This window comes from Spea bombifrons, chromosome 1 (genome assembly GCF_027358695.1).
Source record: "Spea bombifrons isolate aSpeBom1 chromosome 1, aSpeBom1.2.pri, whole genome shotgun sequence".
Classification (NCBI taxonomy): domain Eukaryota; kingdom Metazoa; phylum Chordata; class Amphibia; order Anura; family Pelobatidae; genus Spea; species Spea bombifrons.
The window spans coordinates 15579311-15599488 of NC_071087.1; the positions used below are offsets into that span (position 1 = coordinate 15579311).

Consider the following 20178-nt stretch of genomic DNA (forward strand, 5'->3'; position numbering starts at 1 on the left):
GCTTAGCCCCAGGGCAATTTTTGCACCAGGGCCCTGAGGTTTCAGGTTACGTCTTACCCTTCCGAATGTATGTGCTTTAAGAAGCGCTGCGTACATTGATGACGTTGTATAAATACATAATAATAATTAAAAGTTCATGAACCAACACAGTGCAGTTTTAAGAAGCTCTGAATCCAGGCATAACAGACTAAATCTTAACCTACTTATTTTATTGTCAAATACAAATAGCCTCAATACGCTAAATCTTAAATGTCTTATGGTTTATGTCTTATGAGAGATGACGTAACATTTTAGCCACTGCCAAAATCCGAAATCTAAGGCAGCCCCTCCCCCTTTCTGGCCGGAATGCTGGGAGTGGGCGTGTCCTTCTGCCAGTCTCTGCAATGGCTGCTGCTTTACACTGTACAGTCCGGGCTGTGTGAGTAAATCTCAGGACTGGACCGAGACTAATCTAAAGCATCATTAAACTGTCAGTAATCCACCGGACTGGATCCGTCCCTGTGCGGCCGTTCTGCGGTGTACACACCGAGCACATAGCGGTCTGTTGAATGGGAACGCTCGTTAATCTAACCAGTGCCCCAAAGCTGCCGTTACAGATGCCGGTTCTGGTCGAGGAAATCGCTCTTGCCGGTAGCTATTAACCCCTGCGTGTCCAGGGAGGTGATGATCTCTGGTGTCCTGAATCCCTGTAGGTGTTGGTCCCCGGCTGTGGGGTCTCTTTACTGGTCCCAGTCCAGCAGAGGGGATCTGTAACTGGCATCGAGATGAAGACTAGCGAAGACAAGCAGAGGATGGTGAAGGAGGTCAGTGTGTAACGCGTATTAAACAGACACTGATACTGTGATACATTGTATCAGAAATCCACCGAGCCCTCTGTGTGTAACAATCAATAAACTTCTCTCCTGTCATCTGTACAAAGGGGAAGCGTGTTATTTCTAGGAGTATCAAAAAACACTTGTCTGAAAATAAAATGGAATATTAGCTCAAAAACGGAAAAAATACTTTCAATTGCAGGTTCCATAGGAATGTGTTTTGTTTATACTTTATTATTATTATGACTCTATATAAAGTACATTGTGTGTTTTCGTGTTTTCTGATGAGTTGGGATTTGTCTCTCTCTTTGTGTGTGTGTGTGTGTGTGTGTGTGTGTGTGTGTGTGTATATATATATATATATATATATATATATATATATATATTAGACGCACATATACAGGTTAATATTCCCATATGCACCCCTGGTAGTGCTGGATGTGGCAGACATTGTCACCGCAGCGTCTGTATACGGTTGCTAAGCGCCTACCAAACAAAAACCAACTGTTTTGCTGTTGAAGTTGCCATCCCCGCAGGACAATAGCCGCAGCTTCTTGTAAATATTTACTCCCGTAGTAGTGTCTCTGATGCTGTTGCTTTATTTCCTCTTCGCCATACAGTGCTGTGTACAGTAATGTAGATTAGCATTGACAAAAACCCACATATAAAAAGATATAAAAGGTGTCCATGGCAAGATCTGTGAAGGCTCCAGGAACACCATTAAATTGTCCACTAGAGACCCCAGTAAATGTCCACCATGAGTAATGTTGGTTGTCTATTCCTGTGTGTGTCTATCCTTGTGCCACTGATGGCAAGGGGGGGGTGGTGGTCAGCAGTAATTGTTTGGCATGAGACAGTCCCGGGACCTCAGCTGAGAGGGCTCAGGTCAGCCAAGTCACCCGGGAGGCTCTGCTGCTCAATGAACGCTGGTTTCAGGGTTATAATCGCTCACTAAGAGAGATTTAGCATTCGCCAGAACCCTTGAATTTTAAGACGCCTTCACAACTCTAAACTCAATAGTTATGCCACAGTTGTTCTATACTAACAGCATCTGCAAGGCTCAGTTTCCAAACTTTTGATTCTAAAGTAGGCCAACTTTACTTTACGGAAGTTATTTATATAAAAAAAAAAAAAAAATTGCTAAAATTGAACCACTAAGGAGGGGAGGCCAAAAGGTACTAAGCATATGCCAGAAAATGAGGTTTCTGTGGAGCTTCTCAGCCTCCCAAATGTCTGTATATCTGACATTGTGTTACATCGCATTTCTTTTTTTATTGCCAGAATAGCCTGCTGCTCAATATTTGGACAGAAATCTTCCCACACTCCCCTGCCGCCCATACAGAATCATAATATACAGCATAGCTGGCCTTTAAAAATGTCAATGAAAACCTAAAGTTCTGTTTGATTACTCATTGCATACAATCTCTTTTTTTCTATGGAACATCTGTCTGGATTCCTCCAAACTGCAACAAAATGCTTGCAAACGCAACTGCTTACAAACACTGCTAGTGCTTACCCCATGTACTGGGAGAGGTCCCTCGTCTGTAGGTTTTTATCCGAACGCATTTTGGAGAGCACAGTGAAGTCATAATTAAACAACCCAACAGTCTTTGTGCATAATTAATTAAATAAGAATAAAAAAATATTGTATGTAGCTTAAGAAAAATAATCCGCTAGTTGGTGAAGGAGAAAACCTTGTCTTAACACGAACCAACGTGCGGGAAGATCATTAGGTCTGTCTGTGAATCCGTTTTTCAGATGCCTCACTAGGCTTCACCATAGATAGTGAACCTGTCTACATCCTGAAACTTCAATCTCACAATAGACTTTTCAGTTCCGTTAAATCCACAGCAACTGTGACCCTTGTGTCCTTTTCCTACTTTCCCGCTCTTCCAAAATGGTTCCACACAACTATTTACCGAATGACCGTCTTCTAATAGATTGTAAGCGTGCTAAAGCAGAGTCCTCTTCTAACTCTATATCAACATGTCCTCACACGTGTTAATCTTATTGTCAGTCTTAATGTGACGTAACTTGCCAGGATAAGCCACAGAGTTATCTGTGTGTCTCTCCCTGCCCAGAAGTAGAACATATGAGCCTGGTTCCCAGGTAATAACGCTACGGAATATGTTGGCACCATTTATGTCAGGAAATGTGGGTGATCCTTGTTGGCTCTGTAACGATCCAGTCTCCTTAATGTTCTTATTACAGGTTAATGGCAAGTAAATCTATACCTTTTTTTTTTTTTTTTTTTTACTTATTCTTCCACCCCATAGGAGTTTTTAGATGATGATGATGCCGAGGTGGAGCATTTAAAAAAGACTTTGAAGGTTCAAAGACAAAGAAGGAAGAAGCCGGTATGTTACATTGACCTTTATTGAAACACTACAGGACTAGCTCAGCAGGGCTTTAGTAGCGCTATGTATAATCTCTCTTCCAACTTAGATGTATACATCAACTTTAAATAAAAGTTAGGTAATTATTTTAATATCCTGTAGTATCAAATATTGAGAAATCTTTTTTTTTTTTTTTAAGTGTTTTTGGTCAGAAATCAGATGAATATATTGAGTAAAAATACTCCAGTGTTTGTATGTCTGTCCAAATGCTCCTTTATTTGTATAAAAAGGCAATAATCTGTAATATGTCTTATAGTATGGCTGCATTGACCAGTATGTGCTTTCATTGTCAGTTGGTAGATCCAGCTGTGGATACGCAAGAAGAGGAGCTGGTGGAGGATCTCACAGCCGTCCGGGGACAACGCAGTAAGCATTACTTTTTAATCGTGTTCCAGATCCTGTTATTCCATGTGCAGCGTCGTTTATCACATAAATAATGAAATACATATGGCCTGTCATGCTGTTTGCGAGATATTCCATCTTGCTTTAATATCACTTTTTAAGTTGCTGCTTTGCTCTTTGTTATAACGCGTTTCCAAATGGGGTGCAGCGTAGAGGTCTCTAGCGCTCTGATCCACTTGGGTTATTATGTGGAATGGAGGAAACTTTACGTAAACTGCTCTGGCTCTGCTTTGGTGGAGCCAGATGTGATGCGGGGTCTGGAAAATACTATTTAGAATAACTTTAGATAAAATAACAATACCACAGATCGACTTAATCACCAGTGCTGGTTTCAGTTATAATCATCCTGGCTGTAACTATACATTTTTTAAGTCTAGATTATCTATTAAATATATATTATTATGTTTTGTATTAGTAGTAGTAATTATCATGTAATTAATGCTTGATTCATCTTATTTACATTTAATAAATTGACTGTATTATACATTATATGGTCGAATAACGCAGTGAAATAGGAATATGCTGACGTGTGCTACTTCCAGAGGAAATTCAAGTTCTGATCACTCTGTCATCCCGGTTAGGTCTCCCCCCGCTGAAAACTTCAAGATCCAGCAATGCAGAAACGTCCGTGAGAGAACGGCTGAGAGAGAAGTTAAAGGCTGGAAGGGTGAATAATGAATCACGTTTCTCTTTGTTGTGTTTGCCATGCTGTTTCCAAACTTTGATGAGATACAACGGACTGGTAAACGTTGTTAAAGGGCTATTAAGAGTTAATGTTGAGGATGTGGGAAGGTAAAGAACTGTTGGGTTGGCAGCCTTTACGTTTACTAATATTTAAATCAGCTACTTTACTCAGTTTAAATGCAATGTCCTATTTAGCTCAAGGCAGTAGAGATCTATGGGAGCCCTAACATTACTAAATACCGTAATTTCCTATCCTGAATCTATCATCCTTTTCCTTACTACTAAGAATAATCATATACTGTATGTATATGTAGGTTATTATAACCCGTACACACCATTACATAGTCTTACATACTGTCCTGTTCCTCAATGTCACAGATTTGTATATATGTGTAAGGCTAGGTTTCCACTTGGGTTTTTTTTGCTAAAAACGCCCATAAAAACGCCAATTCAGCCACACGGCGTTTTTTTTGTGAAAGAACGCTGCGTCCAGATGTTACCTGTTCTTCAATAGGAAATCGCACAATGCCATATCCACTTGGCGTTTTTCTGTTTGGCGTTTTTTCAGTCCTCTTTGGCGTTTTTCTGCTTTTTTGGGCTCTGTGGCAGTTTTTCAAAATCGCAGCATGTTGACACTCTGGCGTTCTTTTGCAAGGAAATCTTGGCGTTTTTCTCCAATAGAAGTCTATGGGAGAGAGAAAACGCCATGTGGGTTTATTGCCTTGGCATTTTTTATGGCGTTTTTATCCACAGTTACAATGCAGAGAATGGATCCAGTATCTGTGTGTCCTACGAGAAATAGGCTGGAAACAAACAGTTTCACACAAAACAAAGTTCATATTGAATTTTACACCATTTGGAACAAACAAACATACCCGACTGGATCCTGCGTGCCAAAAGCAACAGCAAACAATTTGCACCATCATTTGGGGCCAATCTTCCTAGAGGAGCAGACATTCGGAATAAAGCATGCCTTACAAACCACAGAAAAGAGACAAAAGGGTCCGCCGGGGCGTGTTTAAGTAGAACTCTACCAAGGAAATGACATCAGGGGGCAGATACTTGCCATTTATCCTAATCCCTTTTAGCTGGATGACAATTCTAACGTGTAAAGGCTGGAAAAACTGCCTAAGGTCAAAAAAGCAATTTCCACAGAAACGCCAGAAAAAGAAAAAAACGGACAAAAAAAAAACAAGTGGAAACCTAGCCTAACACTGGTACAGATAATATTACAGATTAAATAGAAACCATGACAAATATTTGTATATCCTTTGTTTTTTATGCATGTTGATTAGTCCAAAGTAGAAAGAAATCTACATGAAGATTCTCCAGGAATCTCACCACGAAGCCTAACCAGATCCAGGCATGAGGACACCACAAGAAGGCTTGACGAAGGGGTAAGTGTTTCTCCAGCTGATGATAATATTGCTGGTTCATGTAAGCACATATTCAGTGCTTAGGATCCGAGGACATCCTTTAAATCCTCCAGAAAGTAAAAGTATTTTAGGAGATGTATTTGTTTTCCATTTCGCCACATCAGGATGCAGCTCGATTACAGCGGCTGAATGATGTTGAAGCACAGCTGAACTCCCGAGTAAAATTCCGTGATGCTGCGAGGACAATCCAGAAGAAAAACCAGGTGAGATCTCCCTGCCAAACGTTTGACTGTATATAAACTATTGGTTTGGTCACTTACATCTTTCACGTTCTTAGTGTTTTTAAAATTATAGCATATTCGGACAGAGTGTTATGTTTTACTTAATTAAAGCACCATCACATTCCATAATGACATTGTACTGAGGAGAGAGTGTTACAATAATATTAAAAATAGCATGATAAAGAGGAGATTGGTCCTGGTCTTTCAAGCTTACCATCGATTAGGAGGTTGAGGCAGGCATATCTATATTTACTTTGGGAGCTGGCCCAAGGCAGCTCCCCAGCCGTTCTCTCTGTGGCCGCTGTCCTTACTGCGGAGTTCCTATGTCTGATGTAATATCCCGGTATTCTGCCTCTTATGGACACCTGGCATCAGGTAAAGCATGCTATGAAGGCTGTGACAGCAGCACAGTCTACCATAGTGTAATGAGCTGTCTGGGAAGAGCAGAGATCCCCTTGCAAACACTCCATTGAGCCCAATGGTGCCATCTGCCCCTAGTTTTGCAGCAGAGCAGCTGCCACCCACCCAGGGGCGGGCTGGGCCGGGGGGCAGGGGGGCAATTGCCCCCCAGGCCGCCCTAAATCCAGGCCGGTGGGCCGGACGGACGACCGGCAGACAGGCATTCGATGCGGCTGCGGCCGCAAAGTTAAAAACTAAGCGGCCGCGAGCAGGATTGAATGCGGCCGTCATGCGTACCTGGCGGGGGGGGGCGGGGTCCGCCCCCGGCTGCCGCTCATCTGAGGGCTGCCACCATGCCGGCACGCCTCCAGAAACGGTGCGCGCGGCAACTGTGGCTGTGCGCCGGGACTTGATGTCAAATCCCGGCGCACAACACTGAAGCCACGCCCACCGTCTTCCGTGCTCAGTGCACAGGACAGGAAGAAGAAGAAGTAGAAGAAGAGGAAGAGGAAAAGTGAGAGTGAAAGAAGAAAAGGTAGGAGAGAGTGGATTAGTAAGTGTGTGAGAGTGATGGGTGTTATGCTGAATGTAAGTGTGTGAGAGTGATGGGTGTTATGCTGAATGTAAGTGTGTGAGAGTGATGGGTGTTATGCTGAATGTAAGTGTGTGAGAGTGATGGGTGTTATGCTAAATGTAAGTGTGAGAGTGATGGGTGTTATGCTGAATGTAAGTGTGTGAGAGTGATGGGTGTTATGCTAAATGTAAGTGTGAGAGTGATGGGTGTTATGCTGAATGTAAGTGTGTGAGAGTGATGAGTGTTATGCTAAATGTAAGTGTGTGAGAGTGATGGGTGTTATGCTAAATGTAAGTGTGTGAGAGTGATGGGTGTTATGCTGAATGTAAGTGTGTGAGAGTGATGGGTGTTATGCTGAATGTTTGTGAATGAGGGTTTCAGATAGCATGGATGTGTAAGTGTTGGGGGATAGCTTGGCATAGGGAGTCCGTAATCACATTCCTTTCATGCCCAGATTCCAGCATGTAGTGGCTGCCTAGGCATGATAGGAGTGTGATTGCTGTTATAAATTATTTTTTGGTCCAACTTCGGTGTGTTAACACTTTTATTGGACAGAATAATTCAATGACAGTATTAATATATATATATATATTTATATATATAATTGCAAACAGCAATCACACTCCTATCATGCTAAGTCAGCCAGCACATGCTAGAACCTGGACATGATAGGATTGTGATTGTTGTTATATATATGTGTGTTAATATTATTGTTGATTTTTTTGTCTAATTTTGGTGTTACTTTTAATAAAGTATTTTAAAGTTTTTTTTTTCAGTTTTGGCCAAGTGAATGCTGAATTTTTAGTTTCAGTCCAGAATTTTCATTTCGGTGCATCCCTACTATATACTATGCCAGTCACTAAAGTGGTAAGCCTACACCACATCAATGTTTGGCTTAGTATATAGTGATAGGGGTTGTCGGTGTCTGGCTCAGTGTATAGGCACACATTGACGGTGGTACCGTGTAATCCCTAAGCATATAATGATAACAATTATGCTGTACCCCTGTCAATGTTTGCCTAACCATAGAAACTATGCAGTTTTAAAGTGTGTGTGTGTGGGGGGGTGCCACATACAGGGTCTACCACAGGTGCCAAATACTCTAGGTACGCCCCTGCATCATGCGGCTGTCAGACCCAATGGCCATGCCTCAGCTCCTCTTCCCACGTCTTAAAAGTGGTGTGATGAAGAGCTGAGGCATGCGGTGTGCACACCGGCCACTTTAATTTCATTAGGCGCTGGTGGAGTGACTGGCGCACGACGGCCGCTTTCAATGTCAATCGCAGCCGCTTTGATGGTGCAATGGGCCAGTTGACTAGACTTGCCCCCCAGGCCTTAGGCTGCCAGCCCTCCCCTGTAGGCAGTCATATGCAGATGGACGTGGTCTGGAGAATAGTAGGTTTCTAATTTCAGTAGGGTTGTAGTGAAGTGAAGCTGGAGTCAGTGAGAACAATTGTAGCTTTGTCTGTTCACTTGTGATGAGTTCACTTTTCCATCCCCGAGTGGGATGGAGACCGGTTGAAAAGTGCATAATAAGAAATGAGTTTCTTTTATTACATTATCATTTGCTGCTTTTTCTTGAAAGAAAAAAAAAAGTCCCTACCACATTTTTTCATGCTTATTAAGGATAGAGGAGCACTGAAGGTTTATTAGCAGGGTTTGGTGTGGAGGCTAAAGTAAGGTCCTGTGATGGCTATAATGTGGTACAATTGGATTGATATTTATCTTGTTTTAATGCATTTCATGCAATAGTAGCAAATTATTGTATTTCTTCTTTTGTTCAACATTATGAGCCCCGGCAGGTTATAGAGGGGTATAGATTTACACAAGTGTATCATTTTCTTATTATTTTATATGTAATATACAATATCTATTTAATCAATTTAATCTTATTTGGTATTACTGAATAATAGCTGTTAAAAAACATGACATTTTACTTAACATTCCAAACAGAAAATACTTAAACAATAATTAAAAGAATATAAACCTCTAGCAATTCTCTGGGTTTCCTATCCCAAGATACACTGATTTAGATGTATAAATAATGTTTGTTAAGTCAAACCTAGTCATATGACATCATGAGCAGTCATTTATAGGCTTCTCATTATATAATATATATATATAATTTGTGTGTTAGAGTTTTGATTTTTACTGAGTGCAATGAAACTGTTACCTTGTCAGGTACACAATGGCTTTCCTACTGCTGAAGAATCGTTCAATTTCTTCACATTGAACTTTGATCCGGAACCGGTGGAAGAAAAGAACCAGAGAAATATAAACGACAATCAAAAAGATGATTCGGGCGAAGGACAATCCACGGCAAGACCAGAGGAAAGTGCAGACCAAGAAGAAGAAGAAGGAGAGGCAGAGGATGAAGAGGTTGGCACTAATCTCATTGACTGTGGTTAGCAGTGATGCCCTAGAGCGGCACAACCAGCTGCACAGCCTCTTCTTCCTCGCCTAGTTCAGTAGATTCTACTTTTTTACAAAACTCTTCGTTCTCCATCAAGTATGCATTTTAAATACTACTTAAAATATAACATACCCCACAGTAGATTGGTGTTATTGGTGAGGTATTTAATCTTCAACATCAACGCCTTTCAACAGCATTTTCTCCCGATTTATGCTATGGAAAAATGAATATATTTCTTTGAGAATTAGATCTGTACACATTCATGCAGTTTAGCTTTGTAAATGTATTCCTTTATCTGTAAACCTAGAGACTGCCATTGTCGGCAGTAATGTGATAATTGGCCCCTGCTCCAACACTACACAGCTGATTCATTATAGCGATTTTACTTAAGTGCTCCATATCCTACAAAATCTCTCCTCCACAGGCTTTTTTTTTTCTTAGTCAGATGGTCCGTATTGGTGATTAAGAGTAAGCAATTCTATTGTTTACTACAAGGCAGTGTGTTTGTTTAACATATGCACGTAAACGATATACAATAAGAAAATATGTATGTGCTGTGAAAACTTTTTTTAAAATACAGAAAAGAACAATATTTTTGAAAACTAATACTGATACTAACACATAAAGGGGAATTCTCACCAATATTTTTAAGAGGTATGTAAGGTGTAACTAAAGTTTCTTGGTTGCTTTTCAGTACTTAATGTTACTCCCTTTGTTTCAGGGTGAAGGGGAATCTTTGGTGCAAGAAGATGACTTTTTTGTCATCGACCAGACAGTACGAGATTTTGTAGAACAATTACCTGCTCAGTATGAAGGCTATCATAGCCGGCTGGAGAAAGAAAAAGATGTTCTGTTTATACCAAGTATTCGACGGGGTAAATATTCATATTATTTTATATCCTTTTTTTTTTATTTATTTAATATGAGTACCATCTATTTCTTGAAATTGAACATTTTCTTGCTCTCATTTACAGACTTATTCTAAAAAAAAATCTGCTTAAATAGTAATTGTGAAATTAATACAAAAAGCAGTATGAACATTCAAAAGCCCCTCAAACAAATGCAAAAACAAAAAAGGTGGTACTAAACCATTGCACTGCTGGTTGTAATGGCAATACACGGTGCGCTCCCAAAAAAATATGTTTTTAATAATATAATACGGTAATAATAATTAGTTGCAGTAGTGGAATCATTATTATTAGTTAATATTTCCATAAAGACATTATATATACACATTTTGTGAAATGTAAAATAAGGACAAGTTAAACCTGTTTGAGGCAAAAAAAAAACAAAACTGATTATTTCTAAAAATGAGAAAACAATATGCAGTCATATCTGAGCTGATTTTGCACTTTTTTACATATCGGACATAGCATGTCGTAATTATATTTGCAATATCCCTTCGAGTGCGCTATCCAGGTTGATTTTCCATTGGAATTTTGTGTTTTGTCTTTTAAAATTTAGTGCCAACATCTCAAAAGGTGCCTGAAAACATGCAGCCCAGATACCCGGAAGACGAGGGCCTGTTTGTGGGTGAAAGGCCTGAAATATCCTCGACTAATCAGAATATAATGGAGAACCGGATACTCCAGCAAGATGAGGTCAGCCGATGTACAGAAGAGCATCTCATTTTCATTAACGATAATAATTTAAATGGGATCCATTTTTTGCTGTAATTAAAAAATATATATAATACGGTGCTGCCGTATATCACAGGAATCCGTGACCTGAATCACCTGTTTCCACAAAAAAGCTTCCACGGGGAGATTTAGTATAAATGTTATATAGCTTTTCTGCAGAGAAAATGGGCCAAAGAGAGATTTTATATATATAAAAATCCCCCATAACCGAATGAGAAGGTTGTTGAGGCGAATGTCTAACGGGAATTAACATTTGGGAAAGATGAGTTAAGGAGCCTATTGGGGCTAAAACACTATTTTTAATTAATGGAATTTTAATCAAGATGTGCTTCTAAAAGAAATTAGTATTGCAGCGTAAATCACTATACTATACACTTGAATTAACCCTTTAACAGCCCATCATGATGATTGTATGTAGTGATTCACTCTACATTTTAATCAAATGCCTCAAATAATATGTCCTCGTGGAAGGCTTGACTTATTATTTAAAGATACACTTAAATGTCAACCATAACATAATGACAGCAAAAGCACCAACTGGGTGTCAGCTCCGGACTGCCAATTAACATTAAGACCCTCAGATTGGGGCAAATGCCCTGAGACTCTGGGTACAACCCTGAGGGTCCCCCTGGGGTCACAGAAGTTTATGTGAATAGATTGTGGAGGAGTAATGAGAGATGTGATAATGGCACTTATAAAAACTAAACAAAAAAAAAAAAACCCAAAACATATACATGTAACTTTAAATTAACAAAGTCTAACTCTGTTAAATATGCAGGCTGCATAAACTAGAATAAACTGAAGATAATGTCATGAAGTTCTGTTAGTGTGACAAGAATCCTATGTCTATGTAAAACTATCAAGAGTCAAGGATTGATTTCAAAGCGCTAAGAAGTTCAGATATATATATATATGTTGTACTCCAGTCTGCTATTATTCCGTGATTGATGCCCCCCTTTGTCTGTTGTTATTGGTTCTGGCTTGTCCCATTATTTCCCCTTAAAAAAACATATTTGGGACTCCACTAAATGCTTTTCTGAGGTCTTTTTATTTTATGTTTTAGTATTGAGTGGGTTTGTTTAACATGCAAGCTAATAAATCCCATTTAAATACTTTGTTCCGTTGGGAAAGGGTGTGCGCCTATATCTTATGAGCTCGTCTTCATAGTTTCATATGACTTTATGGCCCTGACATTATTTAAACTTTTTTTTCTTTTTTGTCCTTCGATTTTCTATAGAAACACTCCCCGTTCCGCTTAACATTCTCCCATTTTGAAATATGAAATATTTTGGCTTATTGTTTGTTACTGTGAAATATATACATTATATCACTAATGTATCATTAACTGTTTTCTTATGTGTATTGTTATTGAAGAGTGATGTCAACTATGCTACCTCGATTTCTTGTTCTTAGGGTAAAAAATGGTTTGGTGATGATGGCAAAATATTAGCCCTTCCCAACCCAATCAAGCCATCCTCTACAAGACCTCCCGTATTTTCTCTTCATGAGGGAATAGATCCAGCCCTGGAAACGGTATACATAAAGGTAATGTATAGTTACATATATGTGCTCCTGGGTCAGAATTAAAAGTTCTTTTTCACGCTCTTAGAGAATGCGTTATTGAATGATATTAAGTGAAATGACATCATTATTTTACTGGATGCTGGCTTTTTTTAGATGTTCTTCAATGGCTGGATGACTTTGGCAGGTACATAATGCATTTTATTTAAGATTTTTAAAGCAGATTTATTCTGCTTTTCAGGGACCGTTTCTCTCCCCACCCAACTATTTTCTGGTGGGCTAAAGATGGTCGTCCCCCATGCTAGTCTGTAAAGATGTTTATAAACTAACAAAGACGTAGCCAGGTTTTTCTTTTTCCTAAATGCATATCAGAAGCACTCACCTCACATTATTTACGGGAACAGATTTATAATAAATCAAAGGTGAATATTTCAATATATGTCATATCTAGGCTAGATAAAAGGGTCTTTGTGGCTTTTGAAGGACTTCTGATCCCGGTGAGGCACTGTTACCCATCTTTATATAACTATTGTATCTGTTAGATGGTGTCATAGATATCTAGGAGACATGGCCTCTTGTATTAGGATTTCATTAGGATTGCTCTAAGAATGATGTAACGTCATTAAAATCTATCCACTTATTTCCATTTTATCAACAGGCGATTCCACCAAAGCATGCCAACCAGTACATTGTTGGATCCGAAGGTCTCCAAGGCAACTTTCAGCTGGACATTGATATTTCAGGAATCATATTTACTCACCATCCCCTTTTCAGTCGGGAACATGTTCTGGCTTCGAAGCTAGCACAGTTATATGATCAATATCTAGGGAGGAAACAGAGAAATCTCTCAAATCTTTTGACAGACAAGGTATGTGGATAACCGGGGACTTCGCACGTTCGGCTACACAGAGCCCTCCACCTTTGGCTTGATGGGCTTAATGATGGATGGGGTTAGACGCGGATATGTGGAGAGTTACTCATGAAAGCAGTGGGGCTAGCTCCAGATAACTCAAAACTGTAAGGGAGCGGAAGGGGAATAGGGCAGGTAGTAGATATGCCTAAACGACCCGGTGGTTTGGGTATGTGTTATTGTATCAAGCTATATATAATCATAGCTAGTCTTATACAATAACACATACCCATACCTATGAACTCTCAGACACGACCCTCGAGGACTGAATTGGAGTACATCTAAATGCCACGCTTTTGCTATGGACTATAACTCACTACTACATCTAATTGGGCTATTCGTCAATTGTTTTCCTCCAAAGACTATGTTTTGTGAATAATACTTTTTGGAAGTCTGATTTGGAAGTGTAAAGATACAAAAGTAGCTTGCGTGTCATTTAGCTGTGGTCCAATTCAGACCTCAAGGGTCATGTCGCCTGCCAGCATTGTAGAGTTTCCTAATTCTCATTTAATTAACGATGTTAGTCATTAAGAAATATAGAAATACGGTAAGCTTTTCTTTTAAAACTTGGTCAGTCTGTAACAACTTGAAATCATTTATCAAGAATCTAAGCAAATTATTACCCTGGTGCTTAATTAATTTGTATCATGAGCACATCATTAATTGCCAGGATAAATAGTATATTTTTTGTGTAAGTATCTTTGGGATTAATGACTAATCCCAAAATCCAGGCATTTTATTATTTAAATATGTTTTAACATGTATATAGCGCTGGTGGTGAGCAAGTCAACGATTGCTTTCTTTCAAGTCTTCCCAACGCAATTGAGCTGAATATGTTATTTGGATGCAGTCATTGATTCACAACCATATATCGTTAGAACAATAAATGATGTTACGATAGGACTAATTGGTTCCAAACTATTTAATTCAGTTTAATAATGCCTCTGCCGTTTCTTAAGTTATGGTGTGTGTGTGTGGGGGGGGGGGGGGTAATGGAAAACTCCTCTACTCAGAATTATTACCCCCCTCCCACGCCATAACCCTTATATCCGCAAGCCTTAAGCAATAAGCCAATATCCACCCTTATTAAGGTCCCAGGTGTGTGTGTGTGTGTGTGTGTGTGTATATATGTATATATATATGTTTATTATTTGCATGTTGTGTAAAATTCTAAAAGTATAATCCATCTTCCGTATTGTGTTTTAAAGCTGCATGCGCTAAGGAACGCCATAAAGAGCATTTCTACAAGCAGCTCGGCGCACGGATCCAGCTTTATAGCTGAACAAAGCGTGTCTGAATATAAAATGGAAATCAGGTAATGTCTTTAACGTCTCGGTGAAATATACCGATGCAATGTGTTTACGTTATACAAACAAATAAAGGGACAATATATCACCTTCAATTTCAGCTTGTCATTGTTACATGAGCCTCCCCCCTCCTCCCACCAACATCTATGCGCAGGGCAGGAGCGTAATTACAATAGGGGCGCTGTGCAAGCGTGCCCGCGGCGCTCCCATAAGGTCCTCCTAACTGGCTGACTCGCTCCCACTCCTCTCCCTAGTGACCGCGAGCCGCGGCCACGCTTACTGAATGACCGCAGCCGGCGGCTCACGGCTGCAGCCTGCACTGCCTGCGGGCCGCCTGCCTCCCATCAAGTGACCGTGAGCCGCGGCCGCGCTTCTAATGAATGCCCGCCCTGGACATAATTGTCATTTGACTCAAGAGACGCGGGGAGTTTGTACTCATTGTTGCACCCCTTTTTCTCGCTCTCCGACCTTACAATGTCTGAACCAAACAACAATTACTTAAAAATATGAAAGAGATAATAACATTGGCAGAATAATAATAAACATATCAAGAAATACTTGAATATTTATACTATTAAAGGGATAATATTTTAAGTGTCTGAGTCATCTCATTTAGGAAGTTCTCTGGTATACATTACCCTTAATTCCAGCAGACCCTTGGGGTTTCTCAGATGATTCATGTTCTGTATCAATGAGTAAAAGAGGCAAAGTATTATCATGGAAGCCAGGTGCATCTCCTAAATACAAGTTCATCACCTCTGAAGCAGATGATATAATCAGGGAATCTGCTTTCCACACAGGAACGGCCACAGAAATGGTTTATGGAGTCTCTGGCCCCTTTATGGCCTTGGTTTAATTACATTAGATTAGAACTCATGAAGTGTGGCATAGTGGGAATGAACGGTTTCGCTTATGTATCACTTTAATAATTGTCCTTAATTAATGTGCAAGCGCTGGAGAAGACTGTAACCGGCACGGTATTGTTGTGCAAGCCTAAATCTTTTACAGGAAACCAAATTGTCTTTTATTATTTTATTTAAAGTGTGGCTAAAAAGCAGCAAAATAAAGCCAGAGCTCTTAGCTTGCCACCTACAGACTAAAAATGTAAAAAAAAAATATATTTTAGTGATTGTCAAGCTTTGGAGCCGTGTTATACTACTTACCCTGCCCCAAACACCGGTAGCTAGACAACTCTATAGCTTTTATAGTTAAGCAATTGGAATACTGTCATGTTATTACAATTATTCAAATAATATATTAGTATGAATTCATACGCCATATCAAACATACGTGAGACACCCTGTATAATGAAGCAATGTGATATTTATTTTATTTATTTTTTTTAATTCTTTTCTTGTAGATTAACTAGGAAATATCGTGACACCGAGCAAGAAAGGGATCGTATGCTTCTTAAGTCCATTATAAAAACCTGGAGAGAAATAAAGTCTCTTCGTGATTTCCAGAAGTTTACCAACACGCCAGTCAAACTCTACCTGCGAAAGTAGGTTTTATAAAGCGGGTTATTTTAATGTGTTTTTGTTGTTAAGGCCTTCTTATGAATAAAAGGAGAGCTGAAAGAATGAACCTACTATACATACATGCTCTATACAGTTCTTCGTTCAGCAGGACCATGCGTTGGGTTCCTGGGTGACACGTGTGTGTTTTGTACTGTAATGCTTTGAAGAATCCTAACCCTAATGTAGTAGAGTTTGGGTTTAAGAGGAACGTTCCAGATATCCACAATAGTAATTATAATATCCACATGCAACTTTTTCGTTCATTACTTCTTGCGATATTTTCACTGGGCTGCCATCTTGACCTGCACCATGTGTTTTAGATGACTGCCTAGTCTTAAGGATCCAAACAATCTTTAGTCCAAGGGGTTCATGTACACCCTGCCAAAACAAGGCATGCACACCACAGAAAGAGTACTGTTCCAATATCATTTTTACTGAGTGATCGTGGGACGCAGTGGGACATGTGCATGACGTGTGCTATGTTATGGCTTTGGGTGATGTTCCAGCTGCAACAAAAATGGAACATTGAATAAAATAGCACAATACATGACTTCTAGTGCTGGATTCAACTGTGGGTTTATCTTGGATTTGACAGTTCCTTGTATATATTTCTTTTCAATGTCGAGTTCAGCCATTTGTGGTGCATTTAACTGGAACACAATGCTAACGCCAACGTATCTTTAATGTGTAGAAATGGTTTGTAAATTTAGTTTTATCTCAACATGCATTACTGAGGCTCAAGGTGAACTTGGTGGGCAGACATTGGTGAATTAATTTAAATTAAGTAGTTTTAATGTGTTGACCCAACACATTAAAAGTTATCACCCAGAACGCTACATTCACAATTTAACAGCAGTGGATACAAATTAAAAATGTTTTTCATCTTTCAAAAATGGTGGAATTAAATGTTCATATACAGTCTTGACTAAGAGCCGTGTATATGTTTGCCTTGACATTAAGGGAAGAAGTTAATAGGGAAGCTGACGAGCAGGCATACAAAGCAGAAATCCAGGCAGAGATACGAGAACTTATGGAAGAATATACGGAGGAATATGAAAAGAATCTCACTCAATATAAACACGATCTACAGCAGTGGAAAGCATGGAGAAGAGCACAGGTATGGACACTGCTGGGTTTGCATTATTTGTGCCTTCTGGAACATAGACAACCCACCACCATATTAAATCGTTTTGTTTATTTAAGGTAACATTTACTGATGCCTAGATTGCACTATATGGATATCTAGACCAGGGATGACCAAGGTGTCTGTGACAAGGCTTATGGAAGTCATTTGATACCTATCAGGTCATCCCTGGTCATTTAGTGAAGTATCCATCACAGAGCTTCGAGGTACCAACCCTTGATCTAGTTCTGGATTTAAAGCATCGATTGGGGGAAGTTGATATGTTGTAGTTACCATTATTGTTTTTATAGATTGCAGCTTTCTAATAACATTCCAAGCAATATACAAGCCCGGCTTCAAACGTGTTAATTTACATACTATTTTGATGCTGTTATATTGGCACAGGTTTTGGTGTGCCTTCCATTACTTTACATGAGCACGTTGTGTACCGTTTTTTGGATTTGTAGTCGCTGAACACCCTGGGAATTGGGGCACTTGTTGAGAAAGTCGGAAAAATGACCTAAATCATACTTTTACTTAATCAATAGAAGAGAAAGAAGAAAAAGGAAAGTACAGAAGAAGACGAGACAGAGCTTGTTTACTCGGGAGAGGGACCATCGAAGCCTGTGCCGCCCGTGATGATGGACATACAGGATGTGGAACAGCATGTTAGAGACAAAGCTGCGCGTATCAGGAGGAAGCCTGGAGAACCTATTCTCGTACCAGAGCTCAGCTTGTCTGGAACTGTGACCCCCAATGAGATGTGTCCAAGGTAGGGGAATTAAGGCTGTAAAGAATGTAACACGAGTTGTAACAGTATTACCTATTTTAATATTTGTTTATTTATTTACACTTAAAAAAGAATGAACGTTACACCTAGTACGAGCTGTATTTTTGTCTTTATTCATCTAGGGTGGAAGTACTGAGACGTGAGGACACACAGAAGCGCTCACTTTTTGTTAAAATAATGTTTAACAATAAAGAAGTTTCCCGAACTGCGTCAAACAGTTTGGGATCAGACTTTCGCGTTCATCTGGGACAGATATTTAATTTGCAGATTTTTAACTGGCCTGAGAGCATTAAACTGGAGGTAATGGAAGAGAAATCCTTATTCTAGATACATTTAAAGTCATTTGTGTGTATGTATGTTTATATATATATATATATATATATATATATATATATAAACATACAGATAGATAGATAGATAGACAGACAGACAGATAGATAGATAGATAGATAGATAAAATGTAGATGGATGTATAGCTAGATAATATATATCTTGTTTGTGAAGATGAAATGGCCACTAAACGCTCAGGATACTAATTAGGTGAGCTGGTGTTCACTTTGTTGTCAATTGTTTCATTATTACAAATATTCTTAATAAGTAGCTTATTTGAGAATTGGTTACAATATGTCATTCATACACATCTGTAAATGTTTGTAACATGTCTGCCGTGTTCCATTGTCCTAGCTTTTTGTTGTTGTAGGTATTTGAGACCGCTGGCCTCAGTGGTACCACATTGCTGGCCGATGTCTTCATTCCCATCCCGGAAACCAGCGTTTTAACAGGAAAGGCCCCCGTGGAAGAAGTGGAGTTTAGCAGCAACCAGAGAGTGATGTTCAATCATGAAGGCGTTGGCAGTGGTAAGTACCCCGGCGCTAGTCACATGGTTATATAGGTCATCAAAAGGTAGCAAATTACATTGTTTGGAAACTAGGGCCTGAATCTTGTATCCTGGTCAAAAAACCCTGTCAAGTTACGATAATTCAAGAAAAAATTACTGTATTGCAGAATCTTGTCTTGCTATGGATTCCAGAATAAACATAAAACAAACCCCTTAAAAAGTGTGTGTTTTGTAAACGATAAATAGGAGAGAAAAAATCCCCAGAAATACCAGGAGAAACATCTAGAACCTGTCAGGACATGACAGGAAACCTCTCATTATTAGCATCTTCCTTTATTAAACATACCACACTGCACTGTACTATATAAAGATGGGGTAGTTCACAAATGCATAACAAATATACATTTGCACTTACAGACACAACAGGATTTGAGGACTCTGCCCATGAGCTTGCCATTTAGTCTTATGGGACTTATGTTTTTCTGGCAAGAATAGTGGGCTTTTCAGGGCTTGTAAGCTTACAATCTAAAAGGAATTATATGGGTAATTGAGACAAAAGGAGGGTCAGTGTGAGGGAATGGTAGCTTTCTTGTAGCACTAATTACGGGTATGGGATTAAAGGACGCAAAAAGAGAATGAATTAGAGGTGGGTGGGTTATAGGTTGAGGTAAGATGGTGGCTTGCAGAAAGCTTGGTGTAGCAGGAAAGCTAGAAGAGGGATGGATAAATAAAAGAGGCCACATTTAAAGGAATTGATTGATGGCTTTAGACGACCAGAGAGTGGGAGTCGATCAGGAGAAAAAGCACATTTGGAAATGTAAACAAGAACAAGAGAAACCCCATAATACATACATTTGGTATGTATATCCATACAAAATAAAATATTAAAAATTGATAGTATGTGTGATAGGATGGTCTAAATGTGATTCAATACCTTTCTATCCTTCAAGTAACCTGAGGTAAGATGGTGGCTTGCAGAGAGCTTAGGGTTGCATAAGACACCAATGTGTTTTGGAGACCGGAGATCTGTTTGAAATGTAGAAGCCGTTGGGACATTGAAATAGCGTTTTAACTGGCTATAAAACATGTACACAACATCGGTTTTAAATTATAAGTGCTTTTGATGAATAAGCTGTCATGATGTGTGTCCATTTCCCTTAGGTCTTTGTTAGAAAGCTAACATATGTTAGTGAGG

The 20178-nt window shown here is 39.4% G+C and overlaps 1 protein-coding gene across 2 annotated transcripts in view; it reads left to right on the forward strand.

Moving 5' to 3' along the window:
- Positions 1 to 608: 608 nt before the first annotated feature.
- Positions 609 to 20178, forward strand: part of CC2D2A (coiled-coil and C2 domain containing 2A) — a 34825-nt gene continuing 15255 nt past the window's right edge. The window contains exons 1-18 of one of the 2 annotated variants that reach the window (XM_053458293.1): positions 609 to 694; positions 738 to 803; positions 3089 to 3169; positions 3502 to 3574; positions 4192 to 4277; positions 5590 to 5691; positions 5835 to 5933; positions 9106 to 9303; positions 10059 to 10212; positions 10802 to 10938; positions 12391 to 12522; positions 13157 to 13366; positions 14617 to 14723; positions 16076 to 16216; positions 17193 to 17349; positions 17904 to 18127; positions 18268 to 18445; positions 18846 to 19002. In XM_053458293.1, the coding sequence (XP_053314268.1) occupies positions 765 to 803; positions 3089 to 3169; positions 3502 to 3574; positions 4192 to 4277; positions 5590 to 5691; positions 5835 to 5933; positions 9106 to 9303; positions 10059 to 10212; positions 10802 to 10938; positions 12391 to 12522; positions 13157 to 13366; positions 14617 to 14723; positions 16076 to 16216; positions 17193 to 17349; positions 17904 to 18127; positions 18268 to 18445; positions 18846 to 19002 (2275 nt within the window). In that variant the 5' untranslated portion in view covers positions 609 to 694; positions 738 to 764. The other variant, XM_053458294.1, reaches the window with a different exon arrangement.